Source organism: Somniosus microcephalus, chromosome 7 (assembly GCF_052327205.1).
Source record: "Somniosus microcephalus isolate GS21.2 chromosome 7, FLI_Smic_1.0, whole genome shotgun sequence".
In the NCBI taxonomy this organism is placed as follows: Eukaryota; Metazoa; Chordata; class Chondrichthyes; order Squaliformes; family Somniosidae; genus Somniosus; species Somniosus microcephalus.
The window spans coordinates 9714631-9734264 of NC_140993.1; the positions used below are offsets into that span (position 1 = coordinate 9714631).

The following is a 19634-nucleotide window of genomic DNA, read 5'->3' on the forward strand; positions in this document are numbered from 1 at the left end:
ATGCTTTGAGGTTGTTTCCCCCTGGCTGGAGAGTCTAGAACTAGGGGGCACAGTCTCAGGATAAGGGGTCGGCCATTTAGGACAGAGATGAGGAGGAATTTCTTCACTCAGAGGGTTGTGAATCTTTGGAATTCTCTGCCCCAGAGGGCTGTGCATGCTGAGTCTTTGAGTCTATTCAAGGCTGAGATCGATAGATTTTTGGACTCTAGGGGAATCAAGGGATATGGAGATCAGGCGGGAAAGTGGAGTTGAGGTCGATGATCAGCCATGATCTTATTGAATGGCAGTGCAGGCTCGAGAGGCCGAATGGCCGACTCCTGCTCCTAATTTTTATGTTCTTGTGTATAATAATGAGACGACAACACATTCTGGGCTCACTTGAGGTTGTACGCCTTAAACTTAACTGTACACATGATATTGCATTTAATGGGCTTCTGCTATTTTATATACAGACTAAGATTATTAGAATAGCCTTATTCTATTGTAGCCAGGTATTATTTCACTGTTGTAGGGATATAGTGCACCAGCGAGGTATTCATATTGTGTTTATTCCACTTATAAACCAAAACTTGTGTGATGAAATTGTTTTGAGTCACAGTCTCCTTCCTCATAAAATAATTATTATATACAGCAACTTTCTCCACATTCAGTATAGACACAGAAAATTGCTAGAAATACTCAGCAGGCCAGGCAGCATCTGTGGAGAGAGAAACAGAGTTAACGTTTCAGGTCGATGACCTTTCATCAGAACTGGGAGAAGTTAAGAGATTTAACAGTTTATAAGCAAGTACAGAACCAAGGAAAAGGTGGGGGGGAGGGGAGGGGCGGGGCGGGGAGGTGGAGGGGAGGGAAGAACAAAGGGGGAAGGTCTGTGATAGGTTGGAAGGCAGGAGAGATTAAATGCCAAAAGGGATGATGGTGTGAGGCGAAAGGAGATGGTAATGGGACAAGTAAAGAATCAAAAGATGGAGCTGTAAATGGCAACAGCAGAACCATTACCAGCACCTGCTGTTCGAAATAAATGGGAGCAGTGGTTATGATCAATGTTCCCGCTAAGGTACGCCGCACAGTAATCTGAAAGGTCCCGCGCAGGCTGCTCACCAGCTTTTACACTAAACACCGCGCAGAAATTTAAAGGGACCGCGCATTAAAAGGAACAGGCCGCACAGAACAAAGCGCAGCTTCCAGGGAGCATTGGGTATGATCTGTGTAAAGATATATCTCGTGTCTTTGCACAAAGTGAACCTGATTGGTGGTGAATTAGCTGTGAATATTTAAACATTCTACATTCTTTTAAAACAGCCCGTCGTACCCCCAGCACCTGCACATCCACCGAAGAAACTCACCGGTTCCTGATTGTGGTGGTGCCTTGCCGCAGTTAGGAATTCTTGACATGATAGTAACTGTTTAGTACCTTCCTTTAGAACCTTCATTTCCACTTTTTGACTTGAGCTATTAATAATAAAGAGAAGCGGCCTTGTTTTGATGATAAAATGTTTGTTGTGCGCAAATTGGCAGCCCCGTTTCCTACATTACAACACTGACAACACTTCAAAAAGTACTTCATTGGCTGTGAAGCGCTTTGAGACGTCCTGAGGTCGTGAAAGGCGCTGTAGAAATGCACTTTCTTTTCAGTAGCACGATGAGGGCAGTTTCATTCCTTTGGCAGGAATGAATCAAGATTCTGTGGTGAAATGTATAACTTTTCTTGAATTGCTGTGTTTGATATGAGCAGATGAATGCTTACTTTGCTTGTATGATGTTCCTTTGTCCGTTATTTTAACACTGCCGTTTATGTGCACATTTTAAGTCAGTTCGTACTTCTGCCGAAATGGCAGATACAGAAACATCGTACAGGAAACTTTTTGTGCTATCCGGAGGTGAGCTATCCGGCAATCTGGAGCCACCGGCAAAAATCAGCAGCTGTTTTTTATTCTTTTTGGTTTTTTTTGCTTTGTTTGAACAGTCAAGCTGTGCAAGGTCTGTAGCTATAGCAACAGCTTCAGCTACAGAGCTTGCAGGCCACACCCGAGTGTACGGCAGTTTTGAGGCAACGGCAGCAGCTCGGTCCCGTGGGTGCCAGATAGCACAAAGTTTCCTGTATAACGTTTTATCTGCTAACTATCACCAACAATTTCTGGGTTTGTAAGACAACAAAATGCACACTTGATAGTTTCATCTCAATTCATAGTTATTAGATTTCTAGAGCAGTGGTCCTCAAACTGGGATCCGCAGAGACGTTGCAGTGGGTCCCCAACAACAAGACCCGCATCATTCCCAAACCTGCAACTGGCCATCCGCAACGACAAGGAGCTCGACAAGCTGCTGGGACGGGTAACCATCGCTCAGGGCGGGGTGCTGCCGAAGAAACCCTGCGCTGGGAGCACCAAGAGCGTCCCAAGAATGAATCTAATAACCCGAAGGCTCTTTTCAAAGCCACCCACAGTATCTGCGAAGAGCTGCTTACTGTCTGAAGGGAGTCAGAGCGATCTTGAGTTAATTTAACAATAAATTGCCCTGTTTTAGACCTGTCCGCGTGCGTTTTCAGTTCCCTGCCTCGATTGCACTACTGCTCACACACATCCCCCCTCTAGCTAGTGAACAATTCAAAATAAACACCAGCTTGGGCCAAATGGCCTGTTTCTATGCTGTAAACTCTGTGCTGAAGGCGCTGCAGAACCAATGCAGGCCACATGGTGTCACTCTTCCAACCTCCGTACTTCCTGACGACAGAGCTTGTGACCACTTATAAGCTATTGTTTATTCGGGAATCCCAGAAAACACGCAGCAAGAACAAGCATAAAAATCTCCCCCACCTACACGCTCGCCCTGGGGTGAATGCGGTCCTGTTTATTAAATGTTCAGAATTCAGCTGAAAAAGTACAAGTACAAGTGCATGATTGTTTTTTGACACCGGTGTCTTGCAGAGCTGCAGATGCTGAAAGTGGAAGTGGTGCAGAGAAAGGAACAGACTCGTGATTCCGTTAACAAAGTATTTCTGTAGTTGGTATTTTGAACCCAGGTTATTAGAGGTGTTTATTTAACGGGCCAAATCCTGCTAGAAAAATTAACTTTGTGTTAATGCAAAAGAAAGACGTGCATTTCTATAGCGCCTTTCACGACCACCGGACGTCTCAAAGCGCTTCACAGCCAGTGAAGTACTTTTTGAAGTGGAGTCGCTGTTGTAATGTGGGAAACGCAGCAGCCAATTTGCACACAGCAAGCTCCCACAAACAGCAATGTGATAATGACCAGAGAATCTGTTTTTGTTATGTTGGTTGAGGGCCGTTATTAATGTGCAAATCAGCCAGCAAGTTCAGGGGATTAAGAGGTGCGCCATGACTAGACTTGTATTCCCTTGAGGTTACATAGAAACATAGAAGATAGGAGCAGGAGTAGGCCATTCGGCCCTTCGAGCCTGCTCCACCATTCAATGTTAGAAGGTTGAGGGGTGATTTAATTGGGGTGTTTAAAATGATGATAAAGGGATTCAGTAGGGTAGCTGTCGAGAGAATCTATTTCCTCTGGTGGGGAAATCCAGACCATGGGGCACAATCTCTTAAATTTAAAGCTAGGCCTATCGGGTGAAATTGGGAAGCACTTCTTCACACAAAGGGTGGTGGAAATCTGGAATTCTCTTTCCCCCCCAAAAGGCTGTGGATACTGGGTCAATTGAAATTTTCAAGACTGATGGATCTTCGTTAGGTAAGGGTATCAAGGGATGTGGGTCAAAGGCGGGTAGATGGAGTTAAAATACAAATCAGCCATGATCTGATTGAATGATGGAACAGGCTCGAGGGGCTGAACGGCCTCCTCCTGTTCCCATGTTCCTCCTGTCCTGCTGACGTACTGTTCTACAACTCGCCCTAGTGACCATTATTCATATGTGAGCCTCGCTTTGTTAGTGTCGGCAGGTTATTTGCATGGAGGCTTATCTGTTCCTAACCTCACCCGATATCCACAGATGCTCGTTGTCAATAGGGTTTCCTGGATAGCAATCGGAAGTGGGAATGCCAGTGAACGATTCCCTCTTAAACCAGGAGTGCCACCTGGAGCTCAGCGTAGACCTGACATCAATCCTGACCCCCTCTGATCAGTCGGTGCAGCTACTCTCCGAATAAACTGAGCCATCGAGAGAGGGACCAATGGGGGGGAAAAAAAAAGCCTGACCAGCTTTTAACCCCTGCCGTGAATATACACTGGGTTCTATTGGAAAGTGAAAATGCTCGCAACTGTCTACACGTGTCCCTGCTTTAGACCTGTAATGAGGAGGAATTTCTTCACTCAGAGGGTTGTGAATCTTTGGAATTCTCTGCCCCCCTGGGATGCTGAATCATATCTTCAAGGCTGAGATCGATAGATTTTTGGACTCTAGGGGAAATCAAGGGATATGGGGATCGGGCGGGAAAGTGGAGTTGAGGTCGAAGATCAGCCATGATTTTATTGAGTGACGGAGCAGGTTCGAGGGGCCGTATGGCCGACTCCTGCTCCTAATTCTTATGTTCTTACGCAAGGAGGACATTGAACTCCCTCAGTCCTAAAAAGAAACTACTAGATTTTAAATGTCACGAGTGTGCTTTTGTTGAACTGGGGAAGAGGTGCTGCCTTTCTTGTTTTATCTCCCCCCACCCCTGGCCCTGAGTAATGACAGATTTTGTGCTTAATCCATATCTTTCACCCTAAAATCATTTTTATTATTCATCTCAAAGAATGGAGGACAAAGGAGAAGTCAAATGCATCAAATTTTCATTTGGGAACAAGATCTTAGCTGTGCAGAGAACACCAAAGTCTGTGGTAAGGAATGGTTTTTACAGATTGTGGTTTTAAAGGTTTGCAGTTAGACGGAAGTCACAGTGCGTACTAAAATCTTTAATATTTTTGCAGGATTTTATTAACTTCATTCCTGACCTGCCCCAAACAGAATACTCTCAAGAATGCAAGGTAATAATTGTAATTAAATTAGGTGGCATTGATTTAAAGTAGTGGGTAGGAGGTTTAGAGGGGAGTTGAGGAGAAATGTGTTCACCCAGAGGGCGGTGGGGGTCTGGAACTCACTGCCTGAAAGGGTGGGAGAGGCAGAAACCCTCATCACATTTAAACAGTACTTGGATATGCACTTGAAGTGCCGTAACCTACAGGGCTACGGACCAAGAGCTGGAAAGTGGGATTAGGCTGGAGAGCTCTTTGTCGGCCGGCACGGACACGATGGGCCGAATGGCCTCCTTCTGTGCTGTAAATTTCTATGAATCTAAAATTTGAATCTAAAATGTCATTTTTCTGCCTGTGTAAAAATGTGTCTTTTCATTTTACTCTCCCCGTAGACCAAAAATGCCAACATCCTGGGGTTCTGTTGGACCAGCAGCAGTGAAATAGTATTTATTACTGACCAAGGCATCGAATTTTATCAGGTAAGAGCTGTACATAATGAGGACTGGAAAAGGCCAATCGAGCTGCCACTTATTTTCCCTGCACATAATCCCAGCTAACCATCTTCTTGCTGCATCCCTCGGCCCTTCCTCGATCCAAAAATATAGCTAATATTCAAAAGGCTTGAATTCTGTAATAGTTGGGTGAAACCATTTGCAATTGGGAGGGTTTCTCTATTGTGATTACACAGTGGTAGATTCTTTTATTTCACTAGCTCCTTGAATCTTTAGCACCTTCAAAAATTGTTCCCTTTTTGCTTTGCTTGCCCTCACAGAAACACTGTTGTAAATCCAAGAGAGAATGAGGTTTCTTCTGCCATCACAGATTTAACTGGGAAATTGCTTTTTGATTTAAAAAAAAAAAACTCTAGTCCACAAACTAAAATGCCAAAACGCTGAATGTTACAATTGCACCTTTTGGAATATGGCCTCGGGCATTGTTGTTTTTGTTATTCCCAGGTATTGCCTGACAAGCGTAGTCTAAAGCTACTAAAGAATCAGAGCATCAATGTTAACTGGTGTATGTACTGCCCGGAAACTGCGGTCCTCCTCCTGTCTACCACAGTGCATGGGAACGTTCTTCAGCCATTTTATTTCAGGGTAAGTCAGGCGTCGTTCTCTGATCTCACCATCTGCAGCCTGTGCACAGTTCTGGTCTCCAGATTGTAAAAAGGACATAGAAGCACTGGAGAAGGTGCAAAAAAAAGATTTACTAGAATGATACCAGGACTGAGAGGTTAAACCCATCAGGAAAGATTGAACAGGCTGGGGCTCTTTTGTCTAGAAAAGAGAAGGATGAGGGGTGACCTGATTGAGATCTTTAAAATTATGAAAGGGTTTGATAGGGTAGACGTAGAGAAGATGTTTCCACTTGTGGATGAGACCGGAGCTAGGGCCCATCAATATGAGATAGTCACTAATAAATCCAATAGGGAATTCAGGAGAAACTTCTTTACCCAGAGAGTGGTGAGAATGTGGAACTCGCTACCACAGGGAGTGGTTGAGGCGAATAGTATCGATGCATTTAAGGGGAAGCGAGATACGTACATGAGGAGGGAGAAAGGAATAGAAGGATATGCTGATAGGGTGAGATGAAGTAGGGTGGGAGGAGGCTAGTGTGGAGCATAAACCACCAGCATGGAACTGTTGGGCCGAATGGCCTGTTTCTGTGCTGTCAGTGGGTAGCATTCTCGCCTGAGTCAGAAGGTTGTCCCACTCCAGAGACTTGAGCACAAAAACCTAGGCTGACACTCTAGTGCAGTACTGAGGGAGTGCTGCACTGTCAGAGATGCCGTCTTTCGGATGAGACGTTAAACCGAGGACCAGTCTGCTCTCTCAGGTGGACGTAAAAGATCCCATGGCACTATTTTGAAGAACAGCAGGAGAGTTCTCCCCGGTGTCCTGGGGCCAATATTTATCCCTCAATCAACATCACTAAAAACAGATTATCTGGTCATTATCACATTGCTGTTTGTGGGAGCTTGCTGTGCGCAAATTAGCTGCCGCGTTTCCTACATTACAACAGTGAATACACTTCAAAAAGTACTTCATTGGCTGTAAAGCGCATTGGGACATCTGGTGGTCGTGAAACACAGAAACATAGAAGATAGGAGCAGGAGTCGGCCATTCAGCCCCTCGAGCCTGCTCCGCCATTTAATGAGATCATGGCTGATCATCCAAATTCAGTACCCTGTCCCTGCCTTCTCCCCATATCCCTTGATCCCTTTAGCCTTAAGAAATATATCCAACTCCTTCTTGAATATATTTAATGAATTGGCCTCTACTGCCTTCTGTGGTAGAGAATTCCACAGGTTCACCACTCTCTGGGTGAAGAAATTCCTCCTCATTTCAGTCCTAAATGGCTTACCCCTTATCCTTAGACTGTGACCCCTGGTTCTGGACTCCCCGACCATCGGGAACATCCTTCCTGCATCTAGTCTGTCCAGACCTGTTAGAATTTTATAAGTTTCAATGAGATCCCCTCTCATTCTTCTAAACTCCAGTGAGTATAAGCCCAATTGACCCAATCTCTCCTCATACGTCATTCCTGCCATCCCAGGTATCAGTCTGGTGAATCCTCGCTGCACTCCTTCCATGGCAAGAACATCCTGGCAGAGAATTCCAGAGATTCACAATCCTCGGGGGCAGAGAATTCCAGAGATTCACAATCCTCGGGGGCAGAGAATTCCAGAGATTCACAATCCTCGGGGGCAGAGAATTCCAGAGATTCACAATCCTCGGGCGGAGAATTCCAGAGATTCACAATCCTCGGGGGCAGAGAATTCCAGAGATTCACAACCCTCTGGGGCAGAGAATTCCAGAGATTCACAACCCTCGGGGGCAGAGAATTCCAGAGATTCACAACCCTCGGGGGAGGAGAATTCCAGAGATTCACAATCCTCGGGGGCAGAGAATTCCAGAGATTCACAATCCTCTCGGGCAGAGAATTCCAGAGATTCACAATCCTCGGGGGCAGAGAATTCCAGAGATTCACAACCCTCTGGGGCAGAGAATTCCAGAGATTCACAACCCTCGGGGGCAGAGAATTCCAGAGATTCACAACCCTCGGGGGAGGAGAATTCCAGAGATTCACAATCCTCGGGGGCAGAGAATTCCAGAGATTCACAATCCTCTCGGGCAGAGAATTCCAGAGATTCACAATCCTCGGGGGCAGAGAATTCCAGAGATTCACAACCCTCTGGGGCAGAGAATTCCAGAGATTCCCAATCCTCTGGGGCAGAGAATTCCAGAGATTCACAACCCTCTCGGGCAGAGAATTCCAGAGATTCACAATCCTCTGGGGCAGAGAATTCCAGAGATTCCCAATCCTCTGGGGCAGAGAATTCCAGAGATTCACAACCCTCTGGGGCAGAGAATTCCAGAGATTCACAACCCTCTGGGGCAGAGAATTCCAGAGATTCACAACCCTCGGGGGCAGAGAATTCCAGAGATTCACAACCCTCTGGGGCAGAGAATTCCAGAGATTCACAACCCTCGGGGGAGGAGAATTCCAGAGATTCACAACCCTCGGGGGCAGAGAATTCCAGAGATTCACAACCCTCTGGGGCAGAGAATTCCAGAGATTCACAACCCTCTGGGGCAGAGAATTCCAGAGATTCACAACCCTCTGGGGCAGAGAATTCCAGAGATTCACAATCCTCGGGGGCAGAGAATTCCAGAGATTCACAACCCTCTGGGGCAGAGAATTCCAGAGATTCACAATCCTCGGGGGCAGAGAATTCCAGAGATTCACAACCCTCGGGGGCAGAGAATTCCAGAGATTCACAATCCTTGGGGGCAGAGAATTCCAGAGATTCACAATCCTCGGGGGCAGAGAATTCCAGAGATTCACAACCCTCTGGGGCAGAGAATTCCAGAGATTCACAATCCTCGGGGGCAGAGAATTCCAGAGATTCACAATCCTCGGGGGCAGAGAATTCCAGAGATTCACAACCCTCTGGGGCAGAGAATTCCAGAGATTCACAACCCTCGGGGGCAGAGAATTCCAGAGATTCACAACCCTCGGGGGAGGAGAATTCCAGAGATTCACAATCCTCGGGGGCAGAGAATTCCAGAGATTCACAATCCTCTCGGGCAGAGAATTCCAGAGATTCACAATCCTCGGGGGCAGAGAATTCCAGAGATTCACAACCCTCTGGGGCAGAGAATTCCAGAGATTCCCAATCCTCTGGGGCAGAGAATTCCAGAGATTCACAACCCTCTCGGGCAGAGAATTCCAGAGATTCACAATCCTCTGGGGCAGAGAATTCCAGAGATTCCCAATCCTCTGGGGCAGAGAATTCCAGAGATTCACAACCCTCTGGGGCAGAGAATTCCAGAGATTCACAACCCTCTGGGGCAGAGAATTCCAGAGATTCACAACCCTCGGGGGCAGAGAATTCCAGAGATTCACAACCCTCTGGGGCAGAGAATTCCAGAGATTCACAACCCTCGGGGGAGGAGAATTCCAGAGATTCACAACCCTCGGGGGCAGAGAATTCCAGAGATTCACAACCCTCTGGGGCAGAGAATTCCAGAGATTCACAACCCTCTGGGGCAGAGAATTCCAGAGATTCACAACCCTCTGGGGCAGAGAATTCCAGAGATTCACAATCCTCGGGGGCAGAGAATTCCAGAGATTCACAACCCTCTGGGGCAGAGAATTCCAGAGATTCACAATCCTCGGGGGCAGAGAATTCCAGAGATTCACAACCCTCGGGGGCAGAGAATTCCAGAGATTCACAATCCTTGGGGGCAGAGAATTCCAGAGATTCACAATCCTCGGGGGCAGAGAATTCCAGAGATTCACAACCCTCTGGGGCAGAGAATTCCAGAGATTCACAATCCTCGGGGGCAGAGAATTCCAGAGATTCACAATCCTCGGGGGCAGAGAATTCCAGAGATTCACAACCCTCTGGGGCAGAGAATTCCAGAGATTCACAATCCTCGGGGGCAGAGAATTCCAGAGATTCACCAGCCTCTGTGCGTTCAAAGATTGTTGGAGATAGAAACCTGGTCCATTTTCTAAGCAGGTAAATGTCTGTACCGCAACGGGCCGCCTTTTAAATTTTAATTCCCGCCTACCCCCACTCCTATTTCTTGTGCTTACAGCCAGCCCCCCATATGTCGCGATAAGCTGATGTGGCACAAATGTTTTGATGTGTATTGAGACTTAAAAGCAATTTGATTTTACTTTCCAGAGTGGAACAATGTCCAAAATGCCAAAGTTTGAAATCGAACTGCCTGCATCTCCCAAATCTGGCAGCCTGAGTCTCTCTGACAGGGATATTATAATGGCTACTATGTAAGTAAAAGGCTTCTGTCCTTCTTAAAGACCAGATTGCAGATTGGTGTCTACCTTTCACGCTTCGAGAACGTCTGTAACAATGCTACCTCCCCGAGACCGTGCTGCTCCATAGTATGAATTTAAAAATTAAAAAAATATGATTTAAAAATTCTCATCCTTGTTTTCAAATCACTCGACGGCCACTCCTCCCTATCTCTGTAACCTCCTCCAGCCCCACAACCAATGTTCTCTGTAAGCTGGTGTGTGGCCGCACAGCAGTCTGTGAAGGTGCCGCACAGGCTGCTCACGGGCTGTCCCGTTCAAGGTACAGTGTATGCGCGGCTGCGCTGCAAATTTAAAGGTACCACGCATTTAAATAAACAGGCCACGCGCCCACGGTAATATTTAGAGGGAGCATTGCCCGCAACCCTCTGAGATATCTGCGCTCCTCTAATTCTGGCCTCTTGAGCATCCCAGATTTCGATCGCTCAATCATTGGTGGCCGTGCCTTCAGCTGCCTGGGCCCCAAGCTCTGGAATTCCCTCCCTAAACCTCTCCGCCTCTCTCTCCTCCTTTAAGATGTTCCTTAAAACCGACCTCTTTCACCAAGCTTTTGGTCGTCTGCCCTAGTGGCTCGGTGTCAAATTTTTATTTTGATAATCGCTTCTGTGAAGCACCTTGGGACTTTTTACTACCTTAAAGGCACTATAGAAATCAAAGTTGTTGTTGTTGTTGATTTTATAAGGACCTTCATCTGTGCATGAGTCTGACTCTTCAGTTACCGCGCCTTCTGTACGTGTAAGAATGCTAACCAGCCCCTCGCACTGTCAGTTATTGACACTTGCTCTGTTTCCTGCAATAGATCCTAATGGCAGGGTTAATTTTAAGAATGCAGTGGTAATTTTTTAATCTGTCTTTTTTGCAAGATACGGCCAACTTTACGTCCTTTATCTGAAGCACCAACCAAGAACTCCCAATAATCCTGGGGCTGAAGTAATCTTGTACCATTTACCCAGGTAAGACTTGCTGATTGGGCTCACCTTTAGTCTGCACTGTAATTTGGGATGATTTCCTGAATGTATCTTGCATTTCAATTGCAGGGAAGGACAGTGTAAGAAAATACATGTATTGAAACTAAATACTACGGGGAAATTTGCTTTGAACGTTGTTGATAACTTGGTTGTGGTGCATCACCAGAGTTCTCAGGTAAGGAGTCTACACTCCGCCTCTTTCCTACTTGCTATTCGGTGATTATCTTGGAAGGGTAAAAATTACAAACGGCCTCGACTTTCACTTTAAATTTAGTGAATGTAATTGTTAAAGTTCTGCTGCAAGCTCTTTCTCTCTTCCTATCTTCCTTTCCTTCACTACATCTCACATCTAAACATAGACAGGCGGACACGTGGCAGATGAGATTTAACGCAGAAATATGCAAAGTGATACATTTTGGTAGAAAGAATGAGGAGAGGAAATATAAACTAAAGGGTACAACCCTAAAGGGGGTGCACGAACAGAGAGACCTGGGGGTATATGTGCACAAATCATTGAAGGTGGCAGGGCAGGTTGAGAAAGTGGTTTAAAAAGCTTACGGGATCCTAGGCTTCATAATTAGAGGTATAGAGTACAAAAACGTAGAAATTATGATGAACCTGCATAAAACACTGGTCCGGCCTCAGCTGGGGTACAAGAAACTCTTTTTTTATCCGGCACCGACGGGACCGGCGTGGTGCCGGTTGATCAAAAAGTCCGGATTACAGAGAGGTATACTTACTAAGGTACGAGAGCCCCGTACACAGCCACAGATCCAGGCGTCCCTGTTGCATGGCAACAGGTGCAGGAACCCCCGGTTACACGGCCACAGATCCAGGAACCCCGGTTACACGGCCACAGATCCAGGAACCCCGGTTACACGGCCACAGATCCAGGAACCCCGGTTACACGGCCACTAATATGAAGTAAAACTTACCTGAACCTACTCCTGAATTTTGCCGGTTAAGAGAGATTTCCGGTTATTTAGGTGCCGGTAAATTGAGAGTTTCCTGTATTGTGTCCAATCCTGGGCACCGCACTTTAGGAAGGATGTGCAGACCTTAGAGAGGGTGCAGAAAAGATTTATGATTCCAGGAATGAGGGACTTCAGTTACACGGATAGACTGGAGAAGCTGGGGTTGTTCTCCTTGGAGCAGAGAAGATTGAGGGGAGATTTGATAGAGGTGTTCAAAATCATGAGGGGTCTGGACAGAGTAGATAGAGAGAAACTGTTCCCATTGGTGGAAGGGCCGAGAACCAGAGGACACAGATTTAAGGTGATTGGCAGAAGAACCAAAGGCGACATAAGAAAAAACTTTTTTACTCAGTGAGTGGTTAGGATCTGGAATGCGCTGCCTGACAGGGTGGTGGAGGCAGATTCAATCACGGCTTTCAACAGCGAGTTGGAGAAGTATCTGAAGGAAAGAAATTTGCAGGGCTACGGGGAAAGGGCGGGAGAGTGGGACTAGCTGAAGTGCTCTTGCAGAGAGCCGGCACAGGCTCGACGGGCCGAATGGCTTTCCATGCTGTAACCATTCTATGATCTCTCCTTTTTTTTCCTTCTCCTTTCTCTCTTTTTTTCTCTCTCTCACTCCTTTCTTCCTTCCACCTTCTGTATCAATCCCGTGCACCAATTTCTTTGATGTTACGGACTATATTTTGACAAGTAGAGGTTACGAACACCTTTCCCGTCTCCTTACTGCCCTGTTTGTGCTCAGAAGTTGGAAATAAAACTTCTGCTCCTCCCGCCCACTTATCGCTGCCTTTACAATAACTCCCCTGCTCTTCTTCAAAATAGTTCCATGGGATCTTTTACATCCATCTGAGAGAGCAGACGGGGCCTCGGTTTAATGTCTCAATACTGCACTGCGAGAGTCAGCCTAGATTTTTGTGTTCAAGTCTCTGGAGTAGAAGTTGAACCCACAACCTTCTGACTCCGAGGCGAGGGTGCTGCCCACTGAGCCACGGCTTAGTCAACGCGGTTTCCAACCTCGCCACTTGTCTCACTTCCTGCTCCCGTCCACTTGGCTGGTGTAAGTCCTAAGCCACCATTTGAAACGCTATTTGAAGGAATTCTCAATTTCTCTCGTGTAAAGCTCTATAGAGCTTTTGGACAAATTCTTTTTTTTTTTAATTCATTCCTGGGATGTGGGCGTCGCTGGCAAGGCCCAGCATTTATTGCCCATCTCTAGTTGCCCTTGAGAAGGTGGTGGTGAGCCGCCTTCTTGAACCGCTGCAGTCCGTGTGGTGAAGGTGCTCCCACAGTGCTGTTAGGGAGGGAGTTCCAGGATTTTGACCCAGCGACGATGAAGGAACGGCCGATAAATGTCCAAGTTGGGATGGCTTGCAGTAGCTTATGGATTTTTTGATCTTAAAGGGTTTGAAAGTGATTTAATTGTATGTTCTGATCTGTTACGAGGCTTCTGGCATTGCAGTTATTCTCTTGACTGGAGTCACTGGAGGAGGAGGAGCGGGAAGAACTGTCCACCCTGGAACGTGACCTTGCAGTTTGTACTTTTTTATTCACAGACATCTCTGATTTTTGACATAAAACTGCGAGCAGAATTTGATGGAACTGTCACGATTCATCATCAAGTGCTTCCAGCTTTGTCCATTCACCCGTGCAAGATTCCTCGGGCAGGTGTGTAAGTTCAGAAGTATCTTGAGCGCAAGTGAAATTCCGCATAATTTGCTGATGGCTTGATTAACACTGTTTTCTATCATTTTAAAAAGAATCTTCTTCCTCAGCCCCCCCCCCCCCCCCCCCCCCACCCAACGACTGAGCTGTTGGGTTAAGGCGCCAGCCGGAATGGCGTTGTGTTGTACAGATCAGATAATCCCGTGTTTGATTCCCAATCTGTGGTGAGCTGGCGAAGCAATGGGGGTATTACAGCTAGCCTCAGCACCCACTCCCCCGGCCCCCCCGAGGGGAAAGCTATCCAGGATCCCAGCTTCCGATTACTCCAGTGACCCGTGCACACGACACGTGAAGCGCAAAATTGGCATCAGCTGTGATGCCCGCTGCGGTCGAATAGTCCGCACTGAATAACCTGCTAACATTCACTCTAAGTTCACGCATGAAGAATGGTGACTCAGGTGAGGTAACAGAGACCGGCTGTTGCCTATATCTGTGACCTCCTCTGGCTTTACAACCCTTTGTGATCTCTGCTCCTCCAATTCCGGCCTCTTGACCATCCCTGATTTTAATCGCTCCACCATTGGTGGCCGTGCCTTCGGCTGCTCTAGAATTCCCTCCCTATACCTCTCCGCCTCTCTACCTCGCTCTCTCTCCCTTTAAGACGCTCCTTAAAACCTACCTCTTTGACCAAGCTTTTGGTCACCTGTCCTAATATCTCCTTATGTGGCTCGGTGTCAAATTTTGTGTTTGATGACACTCCTGTGAAGCGCCCTGGGACGTTTTACTACGATAACGGTGCTATATACATCCAAGTTGTTGTTGTTGTTTGGAACCATGCCCTAAGAATTGTTAATTCCGTCAGGAGATAATGGTAAAAAAAAAATCCTGCATAAATCCTCTAAATAACATGAAAGATAGATTGCAGACGGTTATTTGAGTTGCGATTGGCGTCAGTACGCAGATAGTGACGTCTGACTCCTTTAATCTAGCTCTTGGAATCTATGGGGTGAATTTTAACACCCACAAACAGGTGTGTTGGGGTTGGGTTAGATGTTAAATTTTTAAAAATCTGGGGTAAACCATTTAGGACTGAGATGAGGAATTTCTTCACCCAGAGAGTGGTGAACCTGTGGAATTCTCTGCCACAGAAGACAGTTGAGGCCAATTCATTAAATATATTCAAGAAGGAGTTGGATATATTTCTTGAGGCTAAAGGGTTCAAGGGATATGGGGAGAAAGCAGGGACAGGGTACTGAATTTGGATGATCAGCCATGATCTCATTAAATGGTGAAACAGGCAAGTATATCTTTTAAGAAAAGATATACTTGCTCTCGAGGCAGTTCAGAGAAGGTTCACTCGGTTGATTCCGGAGATGAGGGGGTTGACTTATGAGGAAAGGTTGAGTAGGTTGGGCCTCTACTCATTGGAATTCAGAAGAGTGAGAGGCGATCTTATCGAAACATATAAGATTGTGAGGGGGCTTGATCGGGTGGATGCGGGGAGGATGTTTCCACTGATGGGTGAGACTAGAACTAGGGGGCATAATCTTAGAATAAGGGGCTGCCCTTTCAAAACTGAGATGAGGAGAAACTTCTTCACTCAGAGGGTAGTAAATCTATGGAATTTGCTACCCCAGAGAGCTGTGGAAGCTGCAACATTAAATACATTTAAAACGGAGATAGACAGTTTCCTAGCAGATAAGGGAATAAGGGGTTACGGGGAGAGGGCAGGGAAGTGGACGTGAGTCTAGATTTGGATCAGCCATGATCCTATTGAATGGCGGAGCAGGCCCGAGGGGCCGTATGGCCTACTCCTGCTCCTACTTCTTATGTTCTTATGAGGATTCGAATGGCCTACTCCTGCTCCTATCTTCTATGTTTCTTTGTTAACCCGCCCACTTCTGGGTTTAGCAGAGGTGGGACGAGGGGCGGGCAACCAACCCACTCCCAGGAGGCTAGTTGGTAATTTAAATATTTTGATGAGGCTGGCAGCCTCTGATTTAACCTCCTCTGCAGGTTTTATACTGTGTGGTCGGGTTTCTCGGGAAACCTGGCAGCTGATGTGAGGCGTGGACGGCTTCAGGGAGAAGGCAAGTGCCTTTACCGCACTGTTGGTAGGCCAGGAGGAGCAGGAGTCCTCCACCCCCCCCATACAAAGACCACCGAGGTCGGGGATCGGATCTACCTGGTCCTGTGGTCTGCTCTGGAGACCTCGGCTTCCAATTGGAAGCCAAGTCTGTCATCAGCCTGATTTACGGGCAGGGAACCTGTCATGGACAGAAGTTGCACGTTGTGGCGTTGAAAAACCACAGCGTGCGAGGAACCCATCCAAAACTCTGCCTCTCTTTCTCACCCCCTGCCTACATAACCCACCCCTGTTTATCCGACTACCAGTGTCTATTAAATACCCAATGATTGGAACGATCCCTTCATTATTATGCTGGTGATTCATGTTTATTAGAAGATACAAGCAAGACCTGGACGACATTCAGGCTTGGGCTAAGTGGCAGGTAACATTCGCGCCACACAAGTGCCAGGCAATGACTATCTCCAACAAGCGATCATCTAACCACCGCCCCTTGACATTCAATGGCATTACCATCACCGAATCCCCCACCATCAACATCCTGGGGGGTCACCATTGACCAGAAGCTTAATTGAACCACCACATAAATACTGTGGCAACAAGAGCAGGTCAGAGGCTGGGTATTCTGCGGTGAGTGTCTCACCTCCTGACTCCCCAAAGCCTTTCCACCATCTACAAGGCACAAGTCAGGAGTGTGATGGAATACTCTCCACTTGCCTGGATGAGTGCAGCTCCAACAACACTCAAGAAGCTCGACACCATCCAAGACAAAGCAGCCCGCTTGATTGGCACCCCATCCACCACCTTAAACATTCACTCCCTCCACCACTGGCGTACCGTGGCTGCAGTGTGTACCATCTACAAGATGCACTGCAGCAACTCGCCAAGGCTTCTTCGGCAGCACCTCCCAAACCCGTGACCTCTTCCACCTAGAAGGACAAGGGCAGCAGGCGCATGGGAACACCACCACCTCCACGTTCCCCTCCAAGTCACACACCATCCGGACTTGGAAATATATTGGCCGATCCTTCATCGTCGCTGGGCCAAAGTCCTGGAACTCCCTCCCTAACAGCACTGTGGGAGCACCTTCACCACACGGACTGCAGCGGTTCAAGAAGGCAGCTCACCACCAGCTGCTCAAGGGCAATTAGGGATGGGCAATAAATGCCAGCCTTGCCAGCGATGCCCACATCCCAGGAACCAATAACTCGCTGTTTTTTCAAAAAAAACATTCTCCTCTCTCCCTCTGGTTCCTTTGCCAATTATATTAATTCTGTGCTCGCTGGTTACCGACCTTCCTGCCACTGGAAACAGTTTCTCCTTATTTACTCTATCAAAATCCCATATAATTTAGAAGGTTTGCTGTGTTCATTTCATACTTGTTTTTTTTTCCCTCCTAAGTTAAATCCTGATGTAGAAACTGTATCTCAGCAAGAGTTTAATTCTGTGTAATATTGTATTAATGCCTTGAAATTCTGTGTCCAGGTCCATCAGCTGTGACAACACAAAGCCCTGTCCCGTGTGAACTTTGTATCCTTCAGAGTGAATCAATTGTACGCCAGTGTATAATGGAGATTAAAATTAGTTTCTTGGGAATTTCAGGATAAGTTCTAAAACAAAAACAGAATACTGTGGATGCTGGAAACCTGAAATCAGAAGGGAGAATGCTGCATAACACTCGGTATCCGCGGAGAGAGAAACCGAGTTAACGTTTCAAGTCAATGACCTTTCATCAGAACCGGCAGAAGTTAGAGAGTTAACAGCTTTTAAAGGGAGAAGGGGGGTGGGGTGGGGTGGGAGAACAAAAGGAAAGGCCTGTGATAGGGTGAAGGGCAGGAGTGATTGGAAGGAGGGTTGGGGTCAGAAGAAAGTGAAGGGGAAGGAGGATACGGAGGGCGTTGGTAACTAGGAGTCGTTGAAGCTCGCGGTCCTTGACACCCGAAAGGAAGTTTTTTGTTAAAGTGGCGGATGAGGCGAACGATGAAATGGAACGGTGGGCCAGATAGTGAGTCGGTGCTGCTGAAGAGAGAGGTTGAGAGCGTGCATGTGGCGGTGCATGGCGCTGAGCCTGGATCTCGGGAAGCGGCGAGAGCAGTGGTTTGAGGAATGCTGAATATTGCGGCGATATCTGTGATCAAGGGTGGATCCGAAACATGAAGGGTGGAATTTAAGCTGGAATCCACATGGGATAAGTGGGAGACAGAGACGGTTGCTGAGGATAGAGAGGTGGCTGTGAAAGAGAGTTTCAGCAGACACGAGAAGGGAAACCGTTACTGAGGCTCAACTCTAAAACCATGTACCAATACATTCAGTGAAGATGTAGAAGCGTTGTCCATGGCATCCGTGTTTTCTTTAACTTTTAGATTCTTCCTCGTGGAGTGTGTTTCAGCCTGATATTATAATTAACGCGAGCGAAGGTGAGTGGATGCTGGAGGGGGAGTTCTTGCAGTATTTGTACCCTGAGTCATTTATAGATTTATTTCTTTGTGCAAAGTGTCATTAAAGTGCCTTGCAATGATCTCTCACTAACCCAGCCTGTGCAGGTTTTGAATCTTGGAGAATGACAGTGAGCTGTTTCTTTTGCGGCCAAATGTTATGAGGGCAGTGTGCAGTGGCACATTTGGGGCTGAGGATTATTCATTCTTTCTTTCTCCCTCATTCTCTCTTTTTCCCCCCACCGCTCCCTGCCTCAGTCATCTGCCTGCTGCCATCTTGAAAGTCTTCCGGCAACAAAGTAATTGGCAAAAGAACCAGAGGGGAGATCAGATATTTTTTAATGCAGCGAGTTGTTGTGATCCGGAATGCGCTGCCTGAAAGGGCGGTGGAAGCAGATTCAGTAGTAACTTTCAAAAGGGAATTGGAGAAATACTCGAAGAAATTTGCAGGGCTGTGGGGAAAGAGCCAGGGGAGTGGGACTAAATTGGAGAGCTCTTTCAAAGAGCCAGCACAGGCACGATGGACCGTTGCCCCCGCCCCCCTGCTCTTTCCCCATAGCCCTGCATCGCTCTCCTTTTCAAGTAGCGTATTCCAGATCATTTAAAGTCGCTGCATAAAAATAATTCTCCTCATCTCTTTCCCCCTGATTCTTTTGCCAATTATACTCATTGGAGTTTAGAAGAATGAGAGGTGATCTTATTGAAACATATAAGAAAGCGAGGGAGCTCGACAAGGTAGATGCAGAGAGGATGTTTCCCCTCGTGGGGAAATCTAGAACTCGGGGGCACAGTTTCAGAATAAAGGGTCGCCCTTTTAGAACTGAGACGAGGAGGAATTTCTTCTCTGAGGGTCGTAAATCTGTGGAATTCTCTGCCCCAGAGAGCCGTGGAGGCTGGGTCGTTGAATATATTTAAAGTGGAGATAGACAGATTTTTGCAAGCTAAGGGAGTGAAGGGTTATGGGGAGCGGGCGGGGAAGTGGCTTTGAGCCCAAGATCAGCCGTGATCTTATTGAATGGCGGAGCAGGCTCGAGGGGCCGGGTGGCGGAGCAGGCTCGAGGGGCCGGGTGTGGGAGCAGGCTCGAGGGGCCGTGTGGCGGAGCGGGCTCGAGGGGCCGTGTGGCGGAGCAGGCTCGAGGGGCCGGGTGGGGGAGCAGGCTCGAGGGGCCGGGTGGGGGAGCAGGCTCGAGGGGCCGGGTGGCGGAGCGGGCTCGAGGGGCCGGGTGGGGGAGCG

General features: G+C 47.3%; 1 protein-coding gene across 8 annotated transcripts in view; it reads left to right on the forward strand.

Annotated features, from left to right (window-relative positions):
- Positions 1-19634, forward strand: part of rmc1 (regulator of MON1-CCZ1) — a 47374-nt gene that overhangs the window by 17581 nt on the left and 10159 nt on the right. For 6 of the 8 annotated variants that reach the window (XR_015078948.1, XM_085992220.1, XM_085992221.1 and 3 more), the window contains 10 exons: positions 4710-4794; positions 4885-4941; positions 5322-5408; positions 5886-6026; positions 10127-10230; positions 11139-11228; positions 11313-11418; positions 13771-13882; positions 17451-17495; positions 18329-18382. Coding sequence is in view for 7 of the 8 variants with exons in the window: in XM_085992221.1 (XP_085848347.1) it covers positions 4710-4794; positions 4885-4941; positions 5322-5408; positions 5886-6026; positions 10127-10230; positions 11139-11228; positions 11313-11418; positions 13771-13882; positions 17451-17495; positions 18329-18382 (881 nt within the window). In the remaining variant the exon portion in view is untranslated. The remainder of the gene's footprint in view (positions 1-4709; positions 4795-4884; positions 4942-5321; positions 5409-5885; positions 6027-10126; positions 10231-11138; positions 11229-11312; positions 11419-13770; positions 13883-17450; positions 17496-18328; positions 18383-19634) is intronic. The other 2 variants (XM_085992218.1, XM_085992217.1) reach the window with 2 other exon arrangements.